Raw genomic sequence first — 24,114 nt, 5'->3', positions numbered from 1 at the left:
TGTCGGTGTGTCGGTGTGTGTGTGTGAGTGTGTGTGTCTGAGTGTGTGTGTGTGTCTGTGGGTGTGTGTCACCTTCTCCCTGTCACCCTCTGTCACACCCACACTCTCTCTCTCTCTGTCGCACCCACTCTCTCTCTCTGTCACACCCACACTCACTCTCTCTCTGTCACCCACTCTCTCTCTCTTTCTGTGTCTGTCACCTACACTCTCTTCCGCTCTGGATCTGGATATCTTATTTACCCTATATATCTTAACTGCTCTATACCTACACCAAAATAACCTATACTGCTTTCTTCCAGATATAACTCTCGAGCTTCACACGGAAGACATCGGAACCCCCCTAACCCAGAAGACAGGTAAGGAACACCTCCCCCCCCCAATGTATAACATTGCGGGAATGAGGGTAGCTGGACATTGAGGTACTGTGGATCAGGTAAGATCCCAGGCGGGATTGCTGCTTTAGATATTGTGAAGTGGTGGCGTCCAGGCACTAGTTAAGGGGTTCAGGAAACTAGTTATTCACATCTGGTTTTTTTTCTAGATCCGACATTTACACACACACTTACACACACACACACACACACACACACACACACACACACACACACACACACACACACACACACACACACACACACACACACACACACACACACACACACACACACACACACACACACACACACACACACACACACACACACACACACACACCACACACACACACACACACACGTAATTATGTAACAATGACTAATTGTAGTAAAGTATAAATGTAATACAATAAATAAACTGTTATGTCAAAAACTAATGTTGTTTTTACTAGGAATTTATTCATAATTTATTCATGATTTGTCGACTACTGTCATATATATTTGCTTTCCTGTGGAGGGTTTTTGTCACTTTTTTTACTCACCATAACTTAACTTAGTATTATGGTTTAGCCTATCCCATAGCCTCTCTTGCATTCCCAGTAAAATCAACCCCACACTGATGAGACCCATCAAGGTCGAAACAGCTGTCTGTGGGTGGTTTTCTGGGTATGCACCTTAACCCTGGCTGTGCTCAAAGCTGTGACCATGCAGCAAGCTTAAGCCTATAGGGAACCATGTTAAAAATGGTTATTGAGGCAAAAAGTGACACTGTGTGCTCATTTGCATGTCATTTCCCAGAATCCCTTGCTGCAGTGGAAGTGCTGTATGCTGGGTGATAATGGGGAAAGGCGGGGTTGCAGACCTGCCTAAGACATGCAGATGAGCATACAGCTATATTTGCATATATATATATATTTATTTATTAACATTCTTTCCTTACAGTTGACATACAGTATCTGTGTCACCCCATATATTTTACTGTATTTAATGACTCTCAAACACCTGTTCCCCAGTTACTATGAAAGGTCATAGTTTACTAGGACTACCCAGATGATGATGAAGGAAGACCTGGCTTTCTTTCCAGATTAAATCCTGTGCTGTGCAATGAGGGAACAACTGCCCACCCCATAAAATAGGTAAACGATGGCCACGGAGATCTGAGGCCCAGCAAAAAGGGAATCCAGGAGGTTCTATTAAATGACCAGCTCCTGGAAAAGACAACATCTTTGCATTGTTCCGTCCGTGCCCGATCATCCTTGCTAAACCTTCTTCAGCAAAACTTTTACTATTATAATATTGATCTGCCTCCCCAACTACAAAAAGAATGTGGCCAATTGCTTTTTCTACTGGAATAAATGAATCAGTGCAATCATCATATAGTCCTGCAGTATGCAGAAGCCCTTCTTCAGTAATCATCATCTTTTCTTGGTTGAAAGAACTTCCTTTCAGGAGTAGGTTGCCTTTATAATAAAATGTGCTTCCATATACACTGCAGGTTCCATTAATGCAGACTGTAGCCCCAATTTGTGGAAGATAGGAAGCCATCATCAAGGCTATCTCTGCACCTTTAGATACTCCCACAACTCCAATTGTTGGACCAGAAACCTAAGTTAAAGAAATGAGATACAAATTCCCATTAAAACTGAAATTTGACTGTTCCATTAGTCACTTAGCAATATAATCAAAACTGTTACTTTCTAGGGTAGATTCCATAAACTAGCAATTCTGAATTATGTTAGCTAGTTGCATGAAATAAGGAACACTGTAAAAAATAATTTTAATATGCTACATAGTTACATAGTAGATGAGATTGAAAAAAGACATGCGTCCATCAAGTTCAACCTATGCTAAATTTAGACAACAGATAATTTATCCTATATCTATACTTACTTTTTGATCCAGAGGAAGGCAAACAAAAACCCCAGTGACATATCAACCAATGATATCTCATAAGGGGAAAAATTAATTCCTTCCTGACTCCAAGAATTGGCAATCGGATTAACCCCTGGATCAACATCCTTCCCATGTTTACTTATTTGGTATATCCCTGTATACCTTTCCACTTTCTATCACAATTTTTATAAATATCATGGTAAATGTTGATAAATGAAGACATTGCATTTTCAAAAACCAATTTTCTCATGAACTTTCAATCATTGTTATGTCATGTGACTGCAATAATATCAATGCCCTTGCATATGTAACCCTTTGAGTGCCATTTTACCATTTGCTTTTTAGCTAAAAATTTAGTACTATTATATAAGACTAAAGTTCATAAGGTATTAGAGATGTGTAAATCATTCATAGGAGGTAGCAAACCAGCCACATTTTCAAGTGCAAAAAGAGTAACAGAGTCCGAGTTTACAAATATTTGCCAGGCATTTAGCCAATTGGCATTGCAAGTTTGGCCAATTTTGAGAAATCTGCTAAAATGACTATATTCACTTAATGATGAGACTATAAGTACGGTATGCACACCATGCGCGTCAGCATTTGGGAGGGAGGTCAGGGTGGAGAGGGAATGTTATATACAGATCTGCTGATGAATCACACTCAGTGAGTGGCATGATGATGTGGTGATAGAAGTCATTATTATGGTGACAGCAGCTGAAAAATACTACTGAGTGGGACCATAGATAAGAGTAGTAGCTGCACCTTCAAAAATAGGAGCAGTTGCACTTGACTGCCAGTGCAGCCTTCTAATAGTAAAGTAAATAAACAGAAAGGCAGCTTTTGCCAACACCATCATCATCATCAGGTCAGAATAAACCCCCGATCATCAGGGTGGAAAAGGTTGTCTAGAAAAAACTACGTCGGCAAGACTAGAAGTGGCTTACAAAGGGAAGCAATGTATGCCAAACTAAGCACAAATATTGTTATTACTAATGTAAGTAAGATGAAAGAGGCTGAGGAGTATTTCTTTGAACTTGGATAGGCCTCAATCTCTTAGTGGAAAGTGTCAGAAGGTCAGGGAAAGATCAGAGTCACATACTGAGCCTGAGTCTGATACATCCTCCTATTCCTCAACAAAAAGTGCAATTCCAGGGGCAGGAAGATGGATGCCAAGGCTAAAATTCATACATTTCAAGAAGTGGAGCAAGAAGAAATGACTTAGAGAGTGGTTGAGGCAGAGTTGGAGATGGCAGATGATGATGAGCATGGTGTCGATAGTGTGTGTTGGGCAAAAACTGCACAAGCAAGGTTGGGAAGTGACTGATTGGGATGGGATTGTTGTTGCAGCAACAACTGTTTATTGGTCTTGGTGGTGAAGAAGGTTATGATGGTCATAATGATAGTAGTCAATTACTCTGAGCAATGGGCAGCCATGGTACTGGCCACCACCTACCACCACAATTGATAACACTACATTACAAAAGTAAAAGTGACTCTGAAAGGTGATTCTATCTTTTAAAGTGGAGAATTCAAAACTCATAGTGGGAGCATACTTTTTTCCCAACTGAGGGAATCTGTGTGACCATGTGAGGAGACTACCATTCTGTTCGGCAGTGACAATGCTGGCATCCGCTTGCCATTGGCATTCCCTGTGGGCTATGTTGCCACATTATGGTTTGGTGAGTGTGAGACCACAAACAAAGGTGGAGGAAGGGAAGCTAACATGGGGGGTGGCATACATGAATGGACCAACTGATCTATCTTGCACCCCACTCTGAACCTCTAAATTACTAGGTGGAAAAAGAAATGTGGCCTGAGCTACCATGCATAGCATTAGAATTAGTTAGCAGTCAATTAGCCAGCATGCTATCTGAATGAGTGTTTAGCACAGCTGGGTCCATAATAGAGAATGAAGCTTTAAACTCTCTCTGTTTCAAGGGAACTACTGATTAAGCAGGGCATCAAAGACAGGAAGTCACTGCCTGTCAGTTGTTCCTGCACCAGCAACAAAGGAGGGTCACTGGAGAATTGCCTGGGACTGGCTGGAATCCAAAGCCAGCACCAAGCTCTACGTCTGCTGGGACCCAGGCTTTTTGTTCCCTGAAGGATTAATCTGGGAACAGTGGGACCAAAAAAACCCGATCCACAGACATGCCTGCAAAGAAACAGGACAGGAGCGGACCATATGAACTTCCTGGGAACAAAAGAGAACAAGTGGTGCTGATCTCAACTGCCAGTATTGTCCCAAAACCGTATGTTCTTTTCCTGCCACTCGATACTCTCCCGCGATCAACGGGGCCAACTGAAGCACATAAACACAAAAATAGGGTGCACAGAAAAAACAATAAATAAAAATGAATAATAATTTATGTAAAAAATAAACAAGTTAAAAACGTACATGTACAAAACACGTAAGGTAATCCACCCCACAGGGAAATAGATATTACAGCTGGAACACAGAGGGTAAAGATGGAATAATGTCCCAATGTATGAGAGTACCAGGCAATGTCCTAGATCTTATTTAGGGAAAATCACAGCTCCCATCCAGTGACTGAAACTGCCGGTGTTGGTGTCCTCGTGGATGGGGGGATGACGTCAGGTGTCCGTCATCACAGCGTCTGACGTTAAATATAATGGGATGACCAGTACCTCAATGTATTTTGCGTCATATGACGTTTCATCAGGGGGTTGATCTATGGATCGAAGGGCTGGCATATATATATACCCTAAAAGGTTCCCTTCTACTAATTTCTATTCCAGATGGGTCAAATATCCTCCAATATAACACTTATTAACAAAAATACCTTTGGACAACATATACATTATATTAAAAAATAAAATTCTAAACATATAGATCCTCTCCGTCGCGCCACGTGGAGGTTCCAAGTTGCGGACGGCATCCGTGAGTGTCCCATCATACCCCCTGACAATGTGAGTGTGGGTTTTTATGTTTTTAATAATCCATTAAAAGTTGTTTCGTTCTACACCATATCTGTGTCCAATCCCTATTTTCATATTCGTGGGGGTGCTGCACCGGTTTCACCACCGCTACCACCACTGACTGAGAAGCACTCCGTTAAGCCATTCCACGAGGGGTCCGTGAGAAGAGCCGAGGAGAAGGGGAGCCATCACAGATTCTCTCCACTGCACGTGCAGGCGCTGCCTATGTGAGTAATATTCTTCTTATCGTAAGATAGGGATTGATTGTCCAACTACGCTGCGCAATCAGGTGTCCCTTGTCATCTGTTATTTCAGAAGCAGCCAAACATCCCTGACAAGAACATCCTCCCATCCGGAACATTATCCTTATAAGCCCTTATCCGTCCCAAGGAACCTTTATATAAAGACTGCCTCTAGATCACGGTATATTGGACTAACCAGCGCCGGGGACTTTTATTTTTGTTTGTGTGATTTCTGTACCGGATTTGGAAAAGTCTGTTTTATATTGTCACCTAGGCTGCTAATTCATCACAATATCATCACACTGATATCACTCTGTTTTCACTTGTATTGCACTAATTTTAGAATTAATCAATTGTAATATATTGCACTATAATCACTAATTAGTGTAGGTCAGCGCTTCCAGAGGGTTAAAATTGTTTGTTTGCCCATATAAATACAACCACATAAATATTAGTATCAGGCGAAAACAATTACAATTAAAATAATACTTATTAAATAATGTACAAATACGAATTGGCAGCTCTGGAACGTCCCACAGAGTTGGAGGAGCTCATCGCGCTCTGCATCCGTATGGACCAGCAACTTCAGGAGCGAAGAGCGGAGAAGGGGAAACGTCAAAGAGGTATACAACCCACTTCAGTCCCACATACAGCTCCCAGGGAGTCTACCTCCGTACCCGCAGAGGAACCCATGCAGATGGGTGGTACTCGCCTGTCTCTGGCAGAGAGATTACGCCGACGTCGTGCAGGGCTGTGCCTCTACTGTGGAAATAGTAGACACCTGGTGAATACCTGACCATCTAAGTCGGGAAACGCCAGTCCCCAGTGAGTACAGGGAGAACTACACTGGGTATGGTAACCTCTCCCTCTTCTCCCAAACTACCGTCTAAGGTACTCCTTCCGGTAAACTTATCAGGAGACTTCGGGAACATAGCCGCATGGGCCTTCCTAGACTCCGGACCCGGTGGAAACTTTATCGATCAGGATTTTGCTGAAAAGAACCGGATTCCTCTGATAGCCAAGGATTGGCTCGTGGGTCTCAAAGCCATAGAAGGTAGGCCTCTACAACCCGCATTCATATCACAGCAGACCGTTCCCCTCCGTCTCAAAATGACCGGTTACCATTCCGAAAACATTCAGCTGGATGCCATTCAAACGCCGGCGGTAGATATGATACTGGGCCTTTCCTGGCTCCAGCTTCACTACCCCCAGATTGACTGGCTCCAGTCACAGCCCATTACCTGGGGAGGCCGGTGTCGAGAGGTTTGTCTGGATTTCCCCAAAGCTCTTATAGGAGCCACGTGTCCAGAATCTAGTAACTCCCTCCTTCTGGATGTCTATGGGGACTTCAGAGACATCTTTGACAAGATTCAGGCTGAGGAATTACAACCCAATCGTGCCTATGATTGCTCTATAGATCTTCTTCCCGGCGCTATTCCCCCCAGAGGTTGTACCTTTCCCGCTGCCCCCCCCCCCCCCCCAAGACCAAGGCAATGAAACAATACATCCAGGAGAACCTCCAGAGAGGCTTTATTCATAAGTCTTCTTCGCCGGCAGGGGCAGGCTTTTTTTTCGTAAAGAAGAAGGATGGCATGTTGCGCCCATGTATTGATTATCGTGGCCTCAACAAGGTGACTGTCAAGAATCGGTATCCACTACCCTTGATTGCTGAACTTTTCGATAGTTTACAGGGTGCCACTATCTTCTCCAAGCTGGACCTCTGGGGAGCCTACAACTTGGTCCGTATCCATCAGTAAGATGAGTGGAAGACGGCCTTCAACACGTGGGATGGGCTCTATGAGTACCTGGTGATGTCCTTCGGTCTTTGCAACGCTCCCGCAGTCTTCCAGGATTTCGTTAATGACTTCTTCAGAGACCTCTTGGATCAGCACTTGGTGGTCTACCTGGATGATAGCCTTATATTCTCCTGGAACACACTAGACATGTCAAACAAGTACTTTTCAGGTTGCGGGAGAACCGTCTGTTCGCTAAACTTGAAAAAGCCAGTTCCACCAGTCATCCACTTCATTATTTGGGATATATTATCTCGGACACAGGACTTGCTATGGACCCTGCTAAGCTGAAAGCAGTCATAGATTGGCCCTGGCCCCGGCCCCTCTCCCTGAAAGCGTTACAGAGGTTCTTAGGCTTTGCCAATTATTACCGCAGGTTCATAAAGAATTTTTCTACCGTTGTCGCACCCATCACATCCCTCACCCAGAAGATCGCCAATCCAGCACTATGGCCTCCTGACGCTATCACGGCATTTGAGGTTCTCAAAAAAGCTTTTGTTACAGCACCATCTTAGTGCATACGGATCCAGGACAGCCCTTCACCTTCAAGGTAGATGCTTCGGACATAGGAGCAGGGGCGATCTTATCCCAAAGAAAGAACCCACAGGCCAGATTGCATCCCTGTTCATTCTTTTCTAAGACGTTCTCTGCAGCAGAACGGAATTATGACGTGGGTAACCGTGAACTCCTCGCGATCAAAATGGCCTTGGAGGAGTGGCGTTACCTGCTGGAGGGTGCCAAGTACCCCATCACCATCCTTACGGACCATAAAAACCTCTTGTATATTGAGACTGCCCGCCGTCTGAGTTCCCGGCAGGCACGTTGGTCCCTCTTCTTCACCCGATTCAACTTCCTTATTTCATACCTCCCGGGCTCAAAAAATGTTAAAGCGGACGCACTGTCTTGTCAATTCGCAGTAGAAGATAAGACGAGGACCACCAAGAGACTATCCTTCCCCCTAAATGTGTCCTTTCGGCCAATACCTTCGACACACTGGCAGAAATCACCAAGGTTAAAGATCAGATTCCTCAGGGTCTCAGAGTGCCAGTTGGACGACTTCACACCCCCTACCTTTCACCTGACGGTAATGCAATGGAGGCATGCGGCCAAGACGTCAGGTCATCCAGGGATCAAAAGGACTATAGACCTCTTGCAACGAACCTTCTGGTGGGCAGGCATGCGAAAGGATATTCAGCATTACGTCTCAGCATGTCCCACCTGCGCACAAAACAAGACACCACGGAATAAACCTCCAGGACTCCTGCAACCCCTCCCCATTCCTGACTGACCATGGGAACATCTCTCGATGGACTTTATTGTTGACCTCCCCAAATCTAAGGGAATGGACACGATACTAGTAGTGGTCAACCGCTTTTCTAAACAAGCACACTTTATCCCACTCAAAGGTTTACCCAGCGCTCCTAAACTTGCCAAAGTATTTGTGAGGGAAGTCTTCAGGCTCCATGGGTCACCCCAAACCATAGTCTCTGATCATGAGTCGCAGTTTGTTTCGAGATTCTGGAGGGCCTTCTGTAAAAAACTTAACGTGGCGCTTCACTTCTTCTCTGGATACCACCCACAGACCAATGGTCAAACTGAACGAACCAACCAGTCTCTAGAGCAGTTCCTTCGTTGTTTCATATCCGACTCTCAGGACAATTGGCTTGATCTATTCCCATGGGCAGAATTCGCTCATAATTATCTCAGGAATGAGTCCACTCTACAGTCCCCATTTTTCCTAATTATGGCTTCCACTCCTCTACTTTTCCTCAGTCTTGTCCTAGTAAAGGAGTTCCGGCCGCGGAGGAGAGGATTCGGGATCTTCAAGCTTCCTGGTCTAGGATTCAGGATAATCTCAGACGGGCCACTGCTATGCAGAAAAGATAGGCTGATCGCCATCGTCAGAAACCACTCAATTATGCCCCGGGTCAAAAGGTATGGTTATCCACAAAGAACATACGTTTAAAAGTCACATCCCCAAAACTGGCACCCCGATATATCGGTCCATTCTCTATATTGGAGAAAATTAATCCAGTCACCTAGCGTCTGAAATTGCCCACAACTATGAGGATTCCCTCTACCTTCCACTACTCTCTACTGAAGCCATTCATACCTAATCCTCAGGGTTCACACGTCCCAGACTGGTAGACGGACAAGAGGAGTTCGAGGTGCAGTCTATCTTGAACTCTCGTATCTCTAGAGGAGGACTCCAATATTTGGTACATTGGAAGGGCTTTGGTCCCGAAGAAAAGTCCTGGATTCCGCAGGACCAGGAACATGCTCCCAGGCTGACCCGGGCATTTCATCTTAAGTTCCCTTTAATGCCTTGTATGGATCGTCCGGAGGCTGACCCTGAAGGGGAGGAGGGGGGTACTGTAAGGACGCAGCGGGAGGCGTCCCGCTCCTCTGCTCCGGCGCTTATCTCCCCCGCCGCCGGGGCGCTCAGCATCCGCCCTCGCGTCGCCTCCTCTCTCCCTCCTGTCGGACGTGCATGCTGCCGGGGCAGACCCCTGCGCACGCTGACGTCTGCGGCTTACCTCCCCGGCATACTTCCGCTTCCTCCGCCTCCACGGGTGTCGCGCGTACGTAAGCACGTGCGCTTGCAAGTATGGCCACCTCCACTGCCGTCAATGATCTTGTTCTTCTCACACCTGTCCTGCATCCAGCCTCAGCCTATCAGTGCTCTATCTACATCTGACGTCACTGCTGGTAGTTCCCATTGGTCCCTCTTGGTATATAGTGCTACCAGCCCAGAGTTGATTGCTGAGCATAGTCAGTCTCTACTTGTGCCTGCTACAAGCTACTACAAAGTCTGCTCTTGTCGTTCTGTTACAGACCCTTGCTTTGAATCCGGACTCCTGATCTCTGGCACCCTTGAACCCCGGCTCGCTCTACGGACCTCTGCCTTCTCCTCTCCTCAACCCTGGCTTTGGACTTCGACTATTCTTGATCTCTCAGACCCTGACTCCGGCAAGTACCTCTACGATTCTACACTCTCCTGCCCCGACCCAGGCTATCCATCACTACTCTGCTTACCGGACCCGCTCACGCGGCTGTAGGGCGGTGGTTTGCCTGTATCTCGCGGAGCAGTCCGGTTTGTGGTGAGCACTCCTATACTCCCGTGACAGAGACCAAGCAAGCCAGCACTCATATAGCAATGCCAGCCACAGATGTAACCCTTTCCTTTGTCACTGGTGAAATCTCCTTTCATCCAAACTTAAGGGATGGCCCCAGGTCCTTTGTACTGCCCTTGGGATGAATAGTTCTTTTGAAAGCTCTTTGTTCTGTCCCCGAATATATTTGTATATAGTTATCATATCCCCTCTTAGACGCCTCTTTTCTAATGTAAATAAATCTAATTTAGCTAGCCTCTTCTCATAAATTAAATTGTCCATCCTCTTTATTAATTTGGTGGCTCTACTCTGCACTCTCTCTAGTTCCATAATATATTTTCCAAGGAGTGGTGCCCAAAATTGTACTCCAGATTCAAGGTGTTGTCTTACTAAGGCTTGATTAAGGGCATACTTATGTTTACTTCCCTTCCATCTATTCCCCATTTAATGCAAGATAAGATCTTTTTGCCTTTGCAGCTACTGCATGACTTTGGGCACTACTGTTAAGCCTGCTGTCTACAAGCACTTCCAAATCCTTCTCCACTGCCATCATTAATCACGATCAACACAGTAGATTACTTGCAATTGACATAATTTCATATTTTAGTGCTACAACAGGTCCTGAAGCAACAGGTCCTGAAGCAGCAGCTCAAAGCTGTGAATGACTGTATCATTGAGATGTAGCTCATTGAGCGGCAATACAAATTATTTGCCAGCCAGTAACATTTTATGAGGGAGCTTTGTGGGCCACAGAAGAATTTGAGGAGGCCAAAGCTCTGGTCACCAGTGACAGCAATACTCAAATCAGACAAGTTATCTAACTTATATTCCTACTTCCACTAAATAGGAACCTTTTTTCACATGCAGCATGAGTGTGAGGCTAATGGTAATGCTGAATTGGTGAGGCTGGTGGTGGTGGATGCTACACCCAACTGGCTGAGAAATGATCCCTGTATTGTATCTATGAAACTACGATTGTTGATGTGTTTACCTAAAGTGCCAGCAGCCACCCTCTAGTACTCATCCCCAACAATACCAGTGTCCACTGTGCCCCCCCCCCCCCCCCACTCCAATACCACCACCATCTGCTGTCGTACCAGATGAGACTTGACGGTCAATGTACAACAACATAATCGACATATACACTTGGGAATTATGGATAAGAGCCTATTTCAAGAGCTGATACTAGACAACCACATGCCTGGAACCGCGATTTATAGAGCCTAGCTAAGCTCAGATGATTAGTAGTGCTACTGTGCCACCTGTACTAGTGCCATCCAACACCAGCACTGGTGTCTGTTCATTTGAAGGACCCTACAGTAAAAAGCTTACTTGCCCTCATCTGTGTGACTGAATTACTGTTTGATTTCAAGTGCTGTTTGCATTAAGTGTGGAGTTAGAACCAGAAGGGGCACTGTTTGTTTTGTGTAGAGTTAGAACAAGGAAGGTGAGAAACAAGGTATGTAGAACTACAGTAAATTGTTAGCACTTTATATTCCATAGTGAACTCCACTCCAGTCATTCCATTAGATTTGCCAGATTGAGTGAACATATTGGTAGTGTCGGGGCACAAATTGCAAGGCTGGGGGAGACAGATTCTTCTAGCAGCCAGGGGAATAGTTCCTCCAGCACAGAGGGGACTCCGGATACGCAGAGCCGAGAAAGGTTGTGCTGGTAGGGGACTCCATTATTAGGCAGGTAGATAGGGCAATCTGATGCCATGGCCGCCTAAACCAAACAGTTTGTTGCCTCCCGGGGGCTTGAATTCGGCCAATTGTGGAGCAGGTAGACAGATTGTTGGGAAGGGCTGGGACTGAGCCGGCGGTCTTGGTACACGTTGGCACCAATGACAAAGTTAAAGATGGAGAGTCCTAAAAAAATGACTTCAGAGATCTATGCCACAAGCTTAAGGCAAGAACCTCCGAGGTAGTATTTTCTGAATTACTACCATTGCCATAGTAATATCACACCATAAATATGGAGTACAGTTTTGGGCACCACTCCATAAAAGAGACATTATGGAACTAGAAAACTTTTGAGAAGAACCACAAAATTAATAAAGGGGATGGATAATCTGATTTATGAGGAGAGGCTAGCTAAATTAAATTTCTTTACATTAGAAAAGAGGCGTCTAAGAGGGGATATGATAACTACTGTACATACAAATATTTTCAGGGACAATACATGGAGTTTTCAAAAGAACTATTCATCTCAAAAGCAGTACAAACGACACTGGGACATACTTTAAGGTGGAGGAAAGAGATTTCACCAGCAACAAATGAAAGGGTTCTTTACAGTAAGGACAGTTAAAATGTGGAATTCATTACCCAATATATATCTTCCTGTCTGAGTGACCCTATGCTATGGCTTCTCCTACTTCTGGTGGTTGTGGTTCTTATAGCTGGTGATAGTCATAACTCTGTGGTCTAGAGGTATGCAAATAATGGGGCAGTGTATGGGCAGAGGCGAAGGTAGAGAGAAGGAGATGAAGAAATGGGGTAGGGGGAGAGTGGGGAAGCTGGAGAGAATAGAAAACTTTACAAAGGAGTGAGGAAACCGCAAACAGAAAAAGGCAATAGGGAGGGCATATTTGGATGCAGGTGGTAGAGAGTTACCAGATATTGCAGAATATGAGCAATATGATTGAACGATATTTATTTTTCCCCTTGTTAAGTTGAAAAAACTTGAAAGAGTTACCAGATATATGTGTAATATGATTGAAAGTGTGGATGTGTAATGCAGGCGTAAGAGAGCAGTGTAGCACAGAAGAGTAGATAGAGGCTTATTCTGCCCCCCACTCTCTCTACCCCCTTTATCCCTATCCAGCCTCCCGCTCTCACTGCTCTCCCCCCTCTCTCTCTCACCCACTCTCTTTCCCTCCCCCATTTCCTTTTCTTGGTGAGTAATACGTTAGAAAACCTTTGAAATAAATAAATAATGTAGCTTGTAGGAGAAATGACACCACAGTACATACCTTTGGATGCCTCAAAAGCAGTTCAGCAGCTTCTTCAAAGTAGTCCAGATCCAATTTTTGAAATGACCTTGGAAGGTCTTCATATGAGCAAAAGGCCAGCGCTAGAACCACAAAACCATGCCTGGCCAAAAGACTGGCTCTATATTCTATGAGGCCTCCAACTCCACCAAATATATCTATGATGCCAGGAAATGGACCCGTCCCTGTTAGTATATAAAAGGAAACAATCGTTAAGATTTCAATAATTAGCTATACCCCTTTTCACTAAGAGATAACATATCATGCTGCTGTCTCAAAATAGAAACTCAAAGTGGTCTGGGCCCTTCAGACAAACTATTTAAGCCCAGCCTGGTCTTTGTACTAGGGCCATTTACTGTAACTGCCCTTACTCACGTGGTATGTATGTAAGTATGTATGTACGTATAATTGTATTTACATAACCCCAACAATGTACACAGCGCTCCACAAAATTACAATACAAGGTAAATAAATGACAAACAATGGGGAGAAGTGCACCAGGTAAATGAGAACATAATGCAAAAGGAGACCCTGTCGCAAAGAGCTTACACTCTAAGTGGACTCTAAGCAGCATAGTATGTGAAACTATCAGGGGCCTCAGGTTGATACCTATGGCAGTAAATATTAAAATTTCTGTGGAAACCAGAAGGAACCAAGGAAAGTAAGATGCTGGTAGGCACTCTCCCTTATGTCTATGGGAAGAGCAACGTAAAGCTTCAATGTCTCTCCAGTTAACATCTGCAGCTAAGCCGCTGCTGAAGGATATGGGGAGAGAAGAGCATATGGAAGTGAGAAGAGACTGCATGGGAGAGAGGGGGAGTTCCATAGAGAAAAGAGCACATGCATGGGGTAAGATGAGTAAGGAAAAGAGAAGGGGCGAAAATCCCCAGAGAACAAAATATGATAGAAGTAACAAAGGGAACTAAGAGTTCATGGGATAGAAAGAATAGAGCAGTAGATCATAGGGAGAAAAGGACAGTGAGAAGGAAGGACAATGGGGTTCAACATCCCCCTCTTCATCCTATTGTACAGTAATTGCTGCATTGATCCTAGTTTACCTTCCCATCCTCTCCTTTTCTTGAATAATGCAGCATGGCCAAAAGGGTTCACCAGGAGCCCAATGTCCTATTGCCCCAAACAGAAGGGTGAATTTTCACACCATGTGGGGAGAAAGGTGAACCTCTGTTATGTTTTTTCTCCTCCCAAATAAATATTTTTCTGGAACAGCTCTTCACCACTGCATGTAACCATGCATTCTATGATAACAAGTTCTTTTTATGCTTCCTGTTTTTTACAATGTATAAAAATATCTGTTGTATTAGTTTTTGTTTTGCACAGAATTTTTTTTGCAATATTTTATTTGAATGTGTATCAAATCATTTGAGTTTGAAACTATATATATATATATATATATATATATATATATATATATATATATATATATCAAAAAGAAATGCCTGCAACTGATCAAAAAATAACATGTACCTAAATCAGATAAATAAAGCTATAAAGTAAACAGCTACTGACGGGGTGCTGGGGATAATGTATATGTATAAACAAGAAAGAGAAAAGTATCCAACAAAAAGGACTCTGGTATGCAAAAGTATACAAATGCACTAATAATTACATCAAGAAAAACACACAAGTGTTAAAACAATCTCTTGTATCTCCTCAATATCAAATAATAAAATGAAGCCCCTAATAGGAATAAAGCCACTAAGCCTGCACATGAAAGCATGAAGGTAACTGATGATACACAATATGAAGGTGATGAGGCATGAAATCAGCCTCCCACCTACAAGACCAGCCGGTCTGCATAGAATCTGATGGAACAAAAAGAACCCTCAATCAGCAGCATAGATATACCTGTATACACCTAGGGTACATGCAAACCTGGTAGTAATAAAATAGCAGCAATAGAGACCTAACAATGTAAAAAATTGTGTCAAGCATACAGTAAGCAATATAATCAACACATGTAGATAAGCCTTTAAAGAATGGCTATCTGTTGTATTAAGTTGATCAGAACCACTCCGCTGTTTAGACAAAAGTAAATAGGGCTCCTAGTATGATGCTGAGAGTTAATATTACTTGAGCAGGGCTGTGCAAATACTTAGCCACAGCTGAGAGCTGATAGCTGAAGTCCTGAGCATCAGTAAAGCCGCTTTAAGTAGTCTGGTAACATTGTTCACTAAATCGCTGCTGTATACCGGGGATCCACGTGAAGATAGGTAGTGAAGACACGGAGGTACATAGAGAGTACAAACGAGGAGACAGCCCCGACGTACGTTTCACCATAATGTTTTTCTAAAAGATTGTAGAGGGAATTGCATTCCAAGTCGGCAAACTATAATATCACTACTTCTCAGTGAGTTATAGGTGTAAAATGTTGAACTCCTATTTCTTTCTGTAATGCAGGTTTGCCAATTTATTTCCATCTTACTATTACTGCTGCGGCCAAGTTTATTCGAGCATTTGCCCGTTCTTGGCCGCAGCAGTAGCCTGGCGCGCGCCCGAGAGTGACGGGCGCGCGCCGAAGCAGCGGAAGAGCGCCCTCCGATCGGGGCGCTCTCCCTACCGCTGCCGGGTCCGCCGGGTCCCCCGGAACCCCCTGCCGCTGTCCCGCGATCGCGGGACACCAGGGCTCCCTCGGGGAGCCCCTGGACGCGTGTGCAGGGGGCGCACGCTCCCGAAGACGCGTGACCGCGCGTCTATGACGCGCGGCACGCCGAGGGGCAGCCACTAGCAAGCCGGGAAATCTCCTGGCTTGCGGTACCGGCCACACTTTAATAAAGTGTGTCGGTAGTGTATATCATACACCACAAATTAGCTCCTCTATTCCCACAGTCTTCCAATCTTATACTCAACAGTCCAGAATCTTCTTGGGAAGACATTGAGATAGCTGACTCCTGGGTATCCACTAACTAAACGTCATTTTCCCATGCTACATGAATTCCAAGGGGCCTATTCTCGTAGCTCTGAAGTATGTCAATCAGCTTCTAAAGTGCTCTTTGGCTTTGTAATCTGTAAACCCTTCTTGCATGTCCAATCCGTGTCTTAAAGGCTTTTTTAGAAGCGGATTCATTCCGGCAGTACAAATCTGCGTGGAATGACCAAACACGCAATTTTTGTAAACTAGCTAAATTCTAGTACTGTAGCTCCGAAAAATGCAAAAGGCTAAACCACTTCAAAGAACTTGCATCTCAAGTCAGGTTAGGAATTGTGGGTTTCCTCTGGGGCCTGGGCTGAGTGGGGGGAAGGGGGGAAGAGTTCCAATTTAGAAGTGTCTCCAGTTGTATATATATCTCCTCAAATTTCCCTCCGAATAAGTTAGGGTGAAATGCCTGTCCTGAAAAAGGAGCACACCGTAGGTACCCTGAGAGATATGCTAATAGGTTTGCAAAGGATATTTAAATAAGTCACACCTTCTAAAATATTTCCATTACACTACTACTTCCAAGAGTAAGGACCCTTGTGTGATGAAGGGGGTACTGGTGTCAAACACCTACTGAGAAGTATAAGGGCCTTTGTGATGAAGGGGCGCTTAGACTTAAATGTCAGACTCAACAGGATCAGAACCCACAACATGGGGACACTACTATATTGGAACTTCCCCTTCACACTCCCCTGTTTTTTCCCTGGATTCAGATACATTTTATGATGAAGTTGCTCAATACTAAATAGAAGTACCTAGCCTTCATTGCTAGTGTGTTATGGTGGGATATGTTGTAATCTGCACAGACAATGCTTGCTATTGAATCCTCTATGATATTCTGAATTAAAATGGGACATGCTGTTAATTGGTGAAATAATGTCGCACACATTACATTGTTACATGGTTACATAGTTACATAGTAGATGAGGTTGAAAAAAGACGTACGTCCATCAAGTTCAACCTGTGCTAAATTTAGACAACAGATCATTTATCCTATATCTATACTTGCTTATTGATCCAGAGGAAGGCAAAAAAAAAACCCCAGTGACATATCATCCAATGATATCTCATAAGGGGGAAAATAAATTCCTTCCCGACTCCAAATATTGGCAATCGGATTATTCCCTGGATCAACATCCTTCTCATGTTTACTTATTTGGTATATCCCTTTATACCTTCCCTGTCTAAAAAGATGTCCAACATTTTTTTTAACAAATCTATTGTATCTGCCATCCCAGTCTCCATGGGTAATGACCTGTACTGAGCCTGTGGAAATGGAGTCCTTGAATATTAAATGTAGTTGTTTGACTATGTATGTACAGTGGCGGCCGTGTTTAGCCTAAATCGGCAGGATCCGCGGCTCTCTGATAATCTCGGTCAGAGGCGTTTTTCTTTTTTTTTTTTGGTCCGGAGTGAATTGCGTTATTTTAGCGCTCGTGATATTAGCATTTTATTCTCGCTGTCTGCAATACTGCAATGCCATCTAAAAACTCAGGGGGGCGTTTGCGAGCTGTTGTCTTTGAAGTCTAAGACCTTCGCGGTTCAACCTACTGTACGTCAGTACACAGTCTGTGTGTGCGTGCGCAGTAATTGTAAATTTGCATATTTAAAGTATACATGCATTTGCAGTACTGTATGTCTCATTTGAAAATTGTTGAAACGCATAGGCATGTACAATACTGTAACAGTGTCACATTTCGGCATATACAGCGCTCTCCCCTCGCTCAGACACACACAGGATAATTTACTGCACTGCAGGGTATTTCAACTTCTTATCTTCTCTACAATGCAGTACATCTCTCCCACACCATTCCTTTGAACGTGTGTCTTTCTGGTTTCAATCACATTCCTGCTTGACAGCAGGTGATTACTGCGCATGCGCCTGTAACTTCACCCACCACTGCTTGCTTGAGTGAGTGACCAAAAAACAAAATAATAAAAAAAAATTCTAATTTTTTTATTTTTATTTTCTCCACAAGCCTGCAAAGCCATCTTGATATTATGATATTCAATCTGTGCTGTAGCTTTTGACTGCGACCCTGTGCGTTTGACTGCACATGGTTGATTTGTGTGCTTTTTACGTACTGTATTTGGGGGTGTAGGGATCATATTATTATGATGAACTGCCTTTTGAAATTAAAGTATGTCATTATCTTTGAACTTCATGCAGCTGTACCCTGTAGCCCTGTGTTATTGTAACCTCTTCCTTCAGTCCCAATGCCAATTTACAATAGCCACTGTGGTATCTGTTTTAAACGAAACACCTGCAAGTCGACACATTACTGAAGCGCACGTGCATTACAATTCATGAATATCTGCCATCTGGCGGACACGCGAAGAATTGCAACCTATTAAATCCGAACCATTCTCAATAAACACATGAACTGCGCATGAACCGCGCATGAACCACGCATGAACCGCGGCTGAGAACGCAACATGAATGCGGCATGCACCCGGTGAAGTGCGTAGCATTTGAAAAAAAATCCTGGAAAAATGCGGTGATGTTTTAGAATAAAAGGGGTTGCAGCAGTATGCCATCGGGGCCAGGTACTTTAATTTTATCAAGCTGCTTATGAACTTCTTCCTCAGTTAACTAATTGTTCTTTAGTACAGAGGTTGTGGTTTCCTCCTGTGGAACTATTTGTTTAATTTATTCCTCCCTGGTAAACACAGAGGGAAATAATTAATGTAATACCTCTGCTTTTTCCTTATCTCCAATAATTTGCCTACTCATCTCACACTGAAAGGGTCCTATATTTTATTTTCTCATCGGTATTCTGCAAACCGTTTCTTCTAAACCACGTCTAACAAAAGTTACAAACCGCAGGATTTAACAGCCAAATCGCACAGTTTGTACTTGCTTTTGAAGCAGAACGACCAGAGATGCTGCTAACTCCATCCTCAGTCTGAGATGGATTTTGCTGTCTCATTAAAACTCATATTTCAGGCTGTAGATGTAACTCGCAATACCAGTCTCGCCATCCTTCAGGTGGTGTTATTGTTTTTTGAGTTTTTAGAAGCGGTTTCTGTAACGGAGCTATGATAATAGCAGTTGTGAGCAAAAAATGAGAGTTGGAGGCTTTTTTGACAAACCGATCGGATTCTCAGAGCAAGAGTGAAACTGCTTATAAAAAAGCCATTTAGACGAGGTTTGGACATGCAATAAGGGCTTACAGAATAGCAAAGCATGCCAATTCATTTAAAAGCGGGTTGTTACACTTCGGAGCTACCAGAATAGGCCCCTAAGACTATAAGGGGCCTATTCTTGTAGCTCAGAATTGTGACAATTTAGAAGCGGATTTGCATGCTTTGCTATCCTAGTCTAAGCCCTTCTCGCACGTCCATTCATGTCTAAAAGGCTTTTTTAGAAGCAGTTTCATTTCAGCTGTGCAAATCTGTGTGGAATGACCGAACGCGCAATTTTTACAAACTACTTGTATTCTAGTAGCCTCAAAAAGTGCAAAAGGACCACCATCATCACCCCCACCACCACCACCACCACTACCCACCACCACCGCCACCGCCACCCCCACCACCACCACCCACCACTGCCACCGCCACCCCCACCCCCACCACCACCACCCCCACCACCACCACCGCCACCACCCCCACCGCCACCACCACCACCACCACCCCCACCACCACCCCCACCCCTACCACCACCACCCCCACCGCCACCACCCCCACCCCCACCACTGCCACCACCCCCACCCCCACCACCGCCACCACCACCCCCACCCCCACCCCCACCGCCACCACCACCCCACCACCACCACCCCCACCCTCACCCCCACCACCACCTCCTCCACTGTCACCGCCACTGCCACCACCACCCACCACCACCACCCCCACCACACCCACCCCCACCACACCCACCCCCACCACCACCCCCACCACCACCACCCCCACCACCACCACCACCTCCACCACCACCACCACCTCCTCCACTGCCACCGCCACTGCCACCACCACCCACCACTGGTGGTACTGTTGCGTCCTAGTCACAGACTATTGTTTATAGTAATTGTTACTATCTCTTCCACTGTTAATCTTCAGTCTTTATTTTATGCGCAACTTCAATAAAGGTTTATTTTAATCCACTCCTTCACCATGCCGCATCCCTGCTTTCCCTTCATGCACTGATGATCCTATCTATCTATAACCAAACTCCAAATATCCCAGTGTTGTTCCTTAGGGCCACTTAACACATATAGCTATATAGATAGCCATTTATGCAACTTCCGGGTGGTTGTACATTGATTTAGGGACTTGTTTCTTTTACCCCCCCCCCCACCTCTGTGGTTTCCCCTTCTTTTTGTGTACCATTTTTCCTTAGATGCACCCACAATTCAGGGTATCTACTTGCTTCACGCTGAGCGGTGGGCTCCCTTCTGTTTAGTTTAGAGAATGACCACATTCAGTAATCCCCTCTTCTGGTTGGGTCCTCATTATTTTGGTTCATGTAATTAATTATCTTTTAGTACCCCCAATAACCTATTTCCTTTAGTTGTAATGCTTATCTCATTGCTCCATTATGTCTGGATAAATAAAATCACCCATTATGCAAACATGAGCTAGTTTTGATGCCTTCACCATTTGCAAAAGTATGTTGGCTTCCTCAATCTGGAAATGTAGACACTTATTCCACTAGGGGATCATTTAGATGTAACCATTGTAATATGTGTAAATACATGAAGCCATCTAACAGGATCTCTTCCCACAGTCCACACAAATGTCATAAAATTAATAGTTTTATCAACTGTAATACAACATATGTAGTTTATCTCGTAAGTTGTGGACGTGGGAAAAGATGCGTAGGCAGAACCACGAAGGCTTTAAAGATCAGGATGCAGGAACATCACAGATTAATTACAAAAAAGGATTTACTGCAACCTGTATCTAAACACTTCTCTGAATGCAGAGAGGGGGATCCTGAGAACTTTTCATTCATTGGTATAGAAAAAATTGTAAAAAAGGAGAGAGGGGGTGATATGATTAAATTCCTTGACTGTAGGGAATCATATTAGATTTTCACTCTGAAGACTTGGTTCCCTGATGGGATAAATATAGAATGGAAAATCATCCATTTTCTTAGAGAGATTATGTCTTAACCAGTCTATAAGGGAGATTGTTTCTTACTTCATTAATAATTATTTTTTATTATTGAATATACCAAAAGATACATATTGGGATTTATTGCCACTTTTGATCTTCCAATCTCCGAGTCTGGATAGGATGCATTTTTCATGAGGATTATTTATGAGTTTTAGTATAGAATTCTTGATTAGTATTATATCTAATCTTTGAAGTGTGATAACAACATTAATGACAAATGGATTACTATAGTCCTTGAGAGTCTCAAGAAATGCATATATCTGGATCTCCCCATATTATGGAGGATACATTCTTTCGTGTCTTCTCCTTTTCTTCTTATTCTTTTGTTTATTTCTTTATATCTTCTTCTCTTTCTCTGTATCCCTTCTCAATATTATATAATTATTGTCAGTATTACTATTAGCATTTTTTAGTGATCTTTTATTTTTCCTAGTCTTTTTCTCTTTTTCTTTCACTTTTTCTTTTTCTGGTTCTTCTTTCTTCTTCTCCCCTTTTTTTGCGGTCAATTATGGTCAATTATGGTCTATACATATAGTTAATATTAGTGAAAGACCATCTCTCTCATGTTGTGCGCTGCACACACTTGTTTTGGATAATATTATATGTATTTAATATGGGTTCCTCCCTGCTTGCCAAAGTCTCACCACCCCACTCTACATCCTTGACTCCTAGCTATTTTCCATTCCTATAATTTCTATCTAGTTAATTTCCTTCTTCTTGTCCCTCCCCCTCCTTCCTAGTTAAAAATGTCCAACCTTTTTAACATCCACCCACCCCTAGCACAGAAGAACCCTCTTCATAAGGGGTGCAATCCATCCCTACCATAAATTTAGCACCTCTCAGAAAAGGACTCCCAGTGCTCTAAAAACAACCCAAACCCACCTTGTTAACCACTTTTTTTTAGCCATGCATTAACCTCCCTAACTAATAGATATGATGGTTCCCAGCACTCAATACGAAAAAAACAATCAAAGGCATCAATGAAGAACTAACAATGATGTATTGAAATTTTGTTTGCATTACATAAGCCAACCCTATTAAAGGCTAGGAGAGAGTCTTACATGGAAACAAGGGCTGCACAGACAGTCACAAGTCTGGAGAGGGAGGGAGGTGGGGGAAATATGTAGGGAACAACAACCGTGGGGGGAAAAAAATAGGGGGGGGCGGGGGTTAACACGGAAAGGAGAGAAATGAATGACGTATAACATGATATAGGGGGGCAACGACCGTTTCGGGGACGAAATTCCCCTTCTTCAGGCCCGTTCCCACAAACAGAAATAGTCTGTGGTACTTCCCTTTACAATACCCCTCCACTTAAACAACCCTCAAACAATCAACGTTATGACAGAAGTCATATAATGCATAAAGGATTAAGTAAGTCAGGGAAACGCACAAATCCCTAAGTGCAAGCTAAAGTAAACTGACACTGGTGTTCTGTCCGTTAACAGGACTAATTTCTCTTAATAAAGCACACATCTGTACAAAAAGGCTATGTAGAGAAAAAACCCAGAGTCAGCATAGATGTATACATTCTCATGTAAATCCTCAGTGTTCAGTAGAATGCACAGCTCCACAGATAAAACTAAAGACAAACTGACACTAATGTCCTCATAGCTGAGAGAATAATCTCTCTAATAACACACTTCTACACAGATACTCTATAGAAAAGTCTGAATTGTATTGAGTCTGGGAGGGAAGGGTAAACAATACAAATCCTCCAATTGTGCTGCACGTCAGTGTAGATAGCTGTGCTCTCCTCAAGGGTTCCTCATTAACCTCCCTAAATTCCAACTGTCTCCCTGCAGTAGCGCATGGCACTGGTAGTATACCAGCAAATTCTACCTTGGAGGTCATTGCCTTAAACTTGTGGCCTAGATCCCTGAAATAATTTTTTAGGACCCTTCATCTTTCTCTAATTTTGTCATTGGTGCCAACATGTACCAAGACCATTGGGTCAGTTTCAGCTCCTCTGAACAATCTGTCTATCAAATCCATAATGTGCTGAACGAGAGACTCTGGGAGAAAACAAACTGTTCGGTTCATGCGGTCATGGCAACACATTGCTCTCTGCCCTCCTAATGATGGAGTCCCCTACCACCACAGCCTTCAATTCAATCACACAGCTTAGCACATACAAGCTCAGGATAAAAGGCTCTGTTTAAAGACACACACACCAATCAGGTGTGTTAGGTAAGCGATTTACCAAACCCCATCCACTGCACTCTCAAACTCTATCTATATATATAAAAATATGGACTATATCTCTGTCCTGCCATCTTCTTCTCATTCTCAGGAATATATATATATATATATATATATATCTATATATATATATATATATATAGATATATATATATATATATATATATATATATATATATATATCGCCAGGTCCCCTCTGGCTCCTCGGTCCTCTATTTACCCCTTCCTTACCTCTCCTAAGGTGGGGCTGTTGCGGGTGGCGACGGGCTGACCGGCAGCTCCCGTTGCAGGGTGCCGCCATGTTTGATAGTCTTGCGCAGCTAGCAGAGATAAGAGACATTCTAAAGGTGGATCACTCCATGCGGGAGACATCCACCGTAGAGGCAGATCACGTCGTGGGATCATCCTTCTGGATCAGGGATCCCAAGTACAACACCTGCACGCAGGTATCTCATCACAACACGTGCACAACCATCTACTCAAACTAGTGGGCAGCGCTGTCTCACACTTGGGTG

The 24,114-nt window shown here is 43.7% G+C and overlaps 1 protein-coding gene across 1 annotated transcript in view; it reads right to left on the bottom strand.

Annotated features, from left to right (window-relative positions):
• Positions 1–1,181: 1,181 nt before the first annotated feature.
• Positions 1,182–24,114, bottom strand: part of LOC142463030 (acyl-coenzyme A amino acid N-acyltransferase 1-like) — a 63,115-nt gene continuing 40,182 nt past the window's right edge. Inside the window, exons 3-4 of the mRNA XM_075565239.1 lie at positions 13,330–13,532; positions 1,182–1,979 (exon numbers count right to left, since the gene is read on the bottom strand). Of these exons, the coding sequence (XP_075421354.1) occupies positions 1,401–1,979; positions 13,330–13,532 (782 nt within the window). The 3' untranslated portion in view covers positions 1,182–1,400. The remainder of the gene's footprint in view (positions 1,980–13,329; positions 13,533–24,114) is intronic.

This window comes from Ascaphus truei, chromosome 11 (genome assembly GCF_040206685.1).
Source record: "Ascaphus truei isolate aAscTru1 chromosome 11, aAscTru1.hap1, whole genome shotgun sequence".
NCBI classification, from domain to species: domain Eukaryota; kingdom Metazoa; phylum Chordata; class Amphibia; order Anura; family Ascaphidae; genus Ascaphus; species Ascaphus truei.
This window is presented reverse-complemented; position numbering and strand designations above follow the sequence as displayed.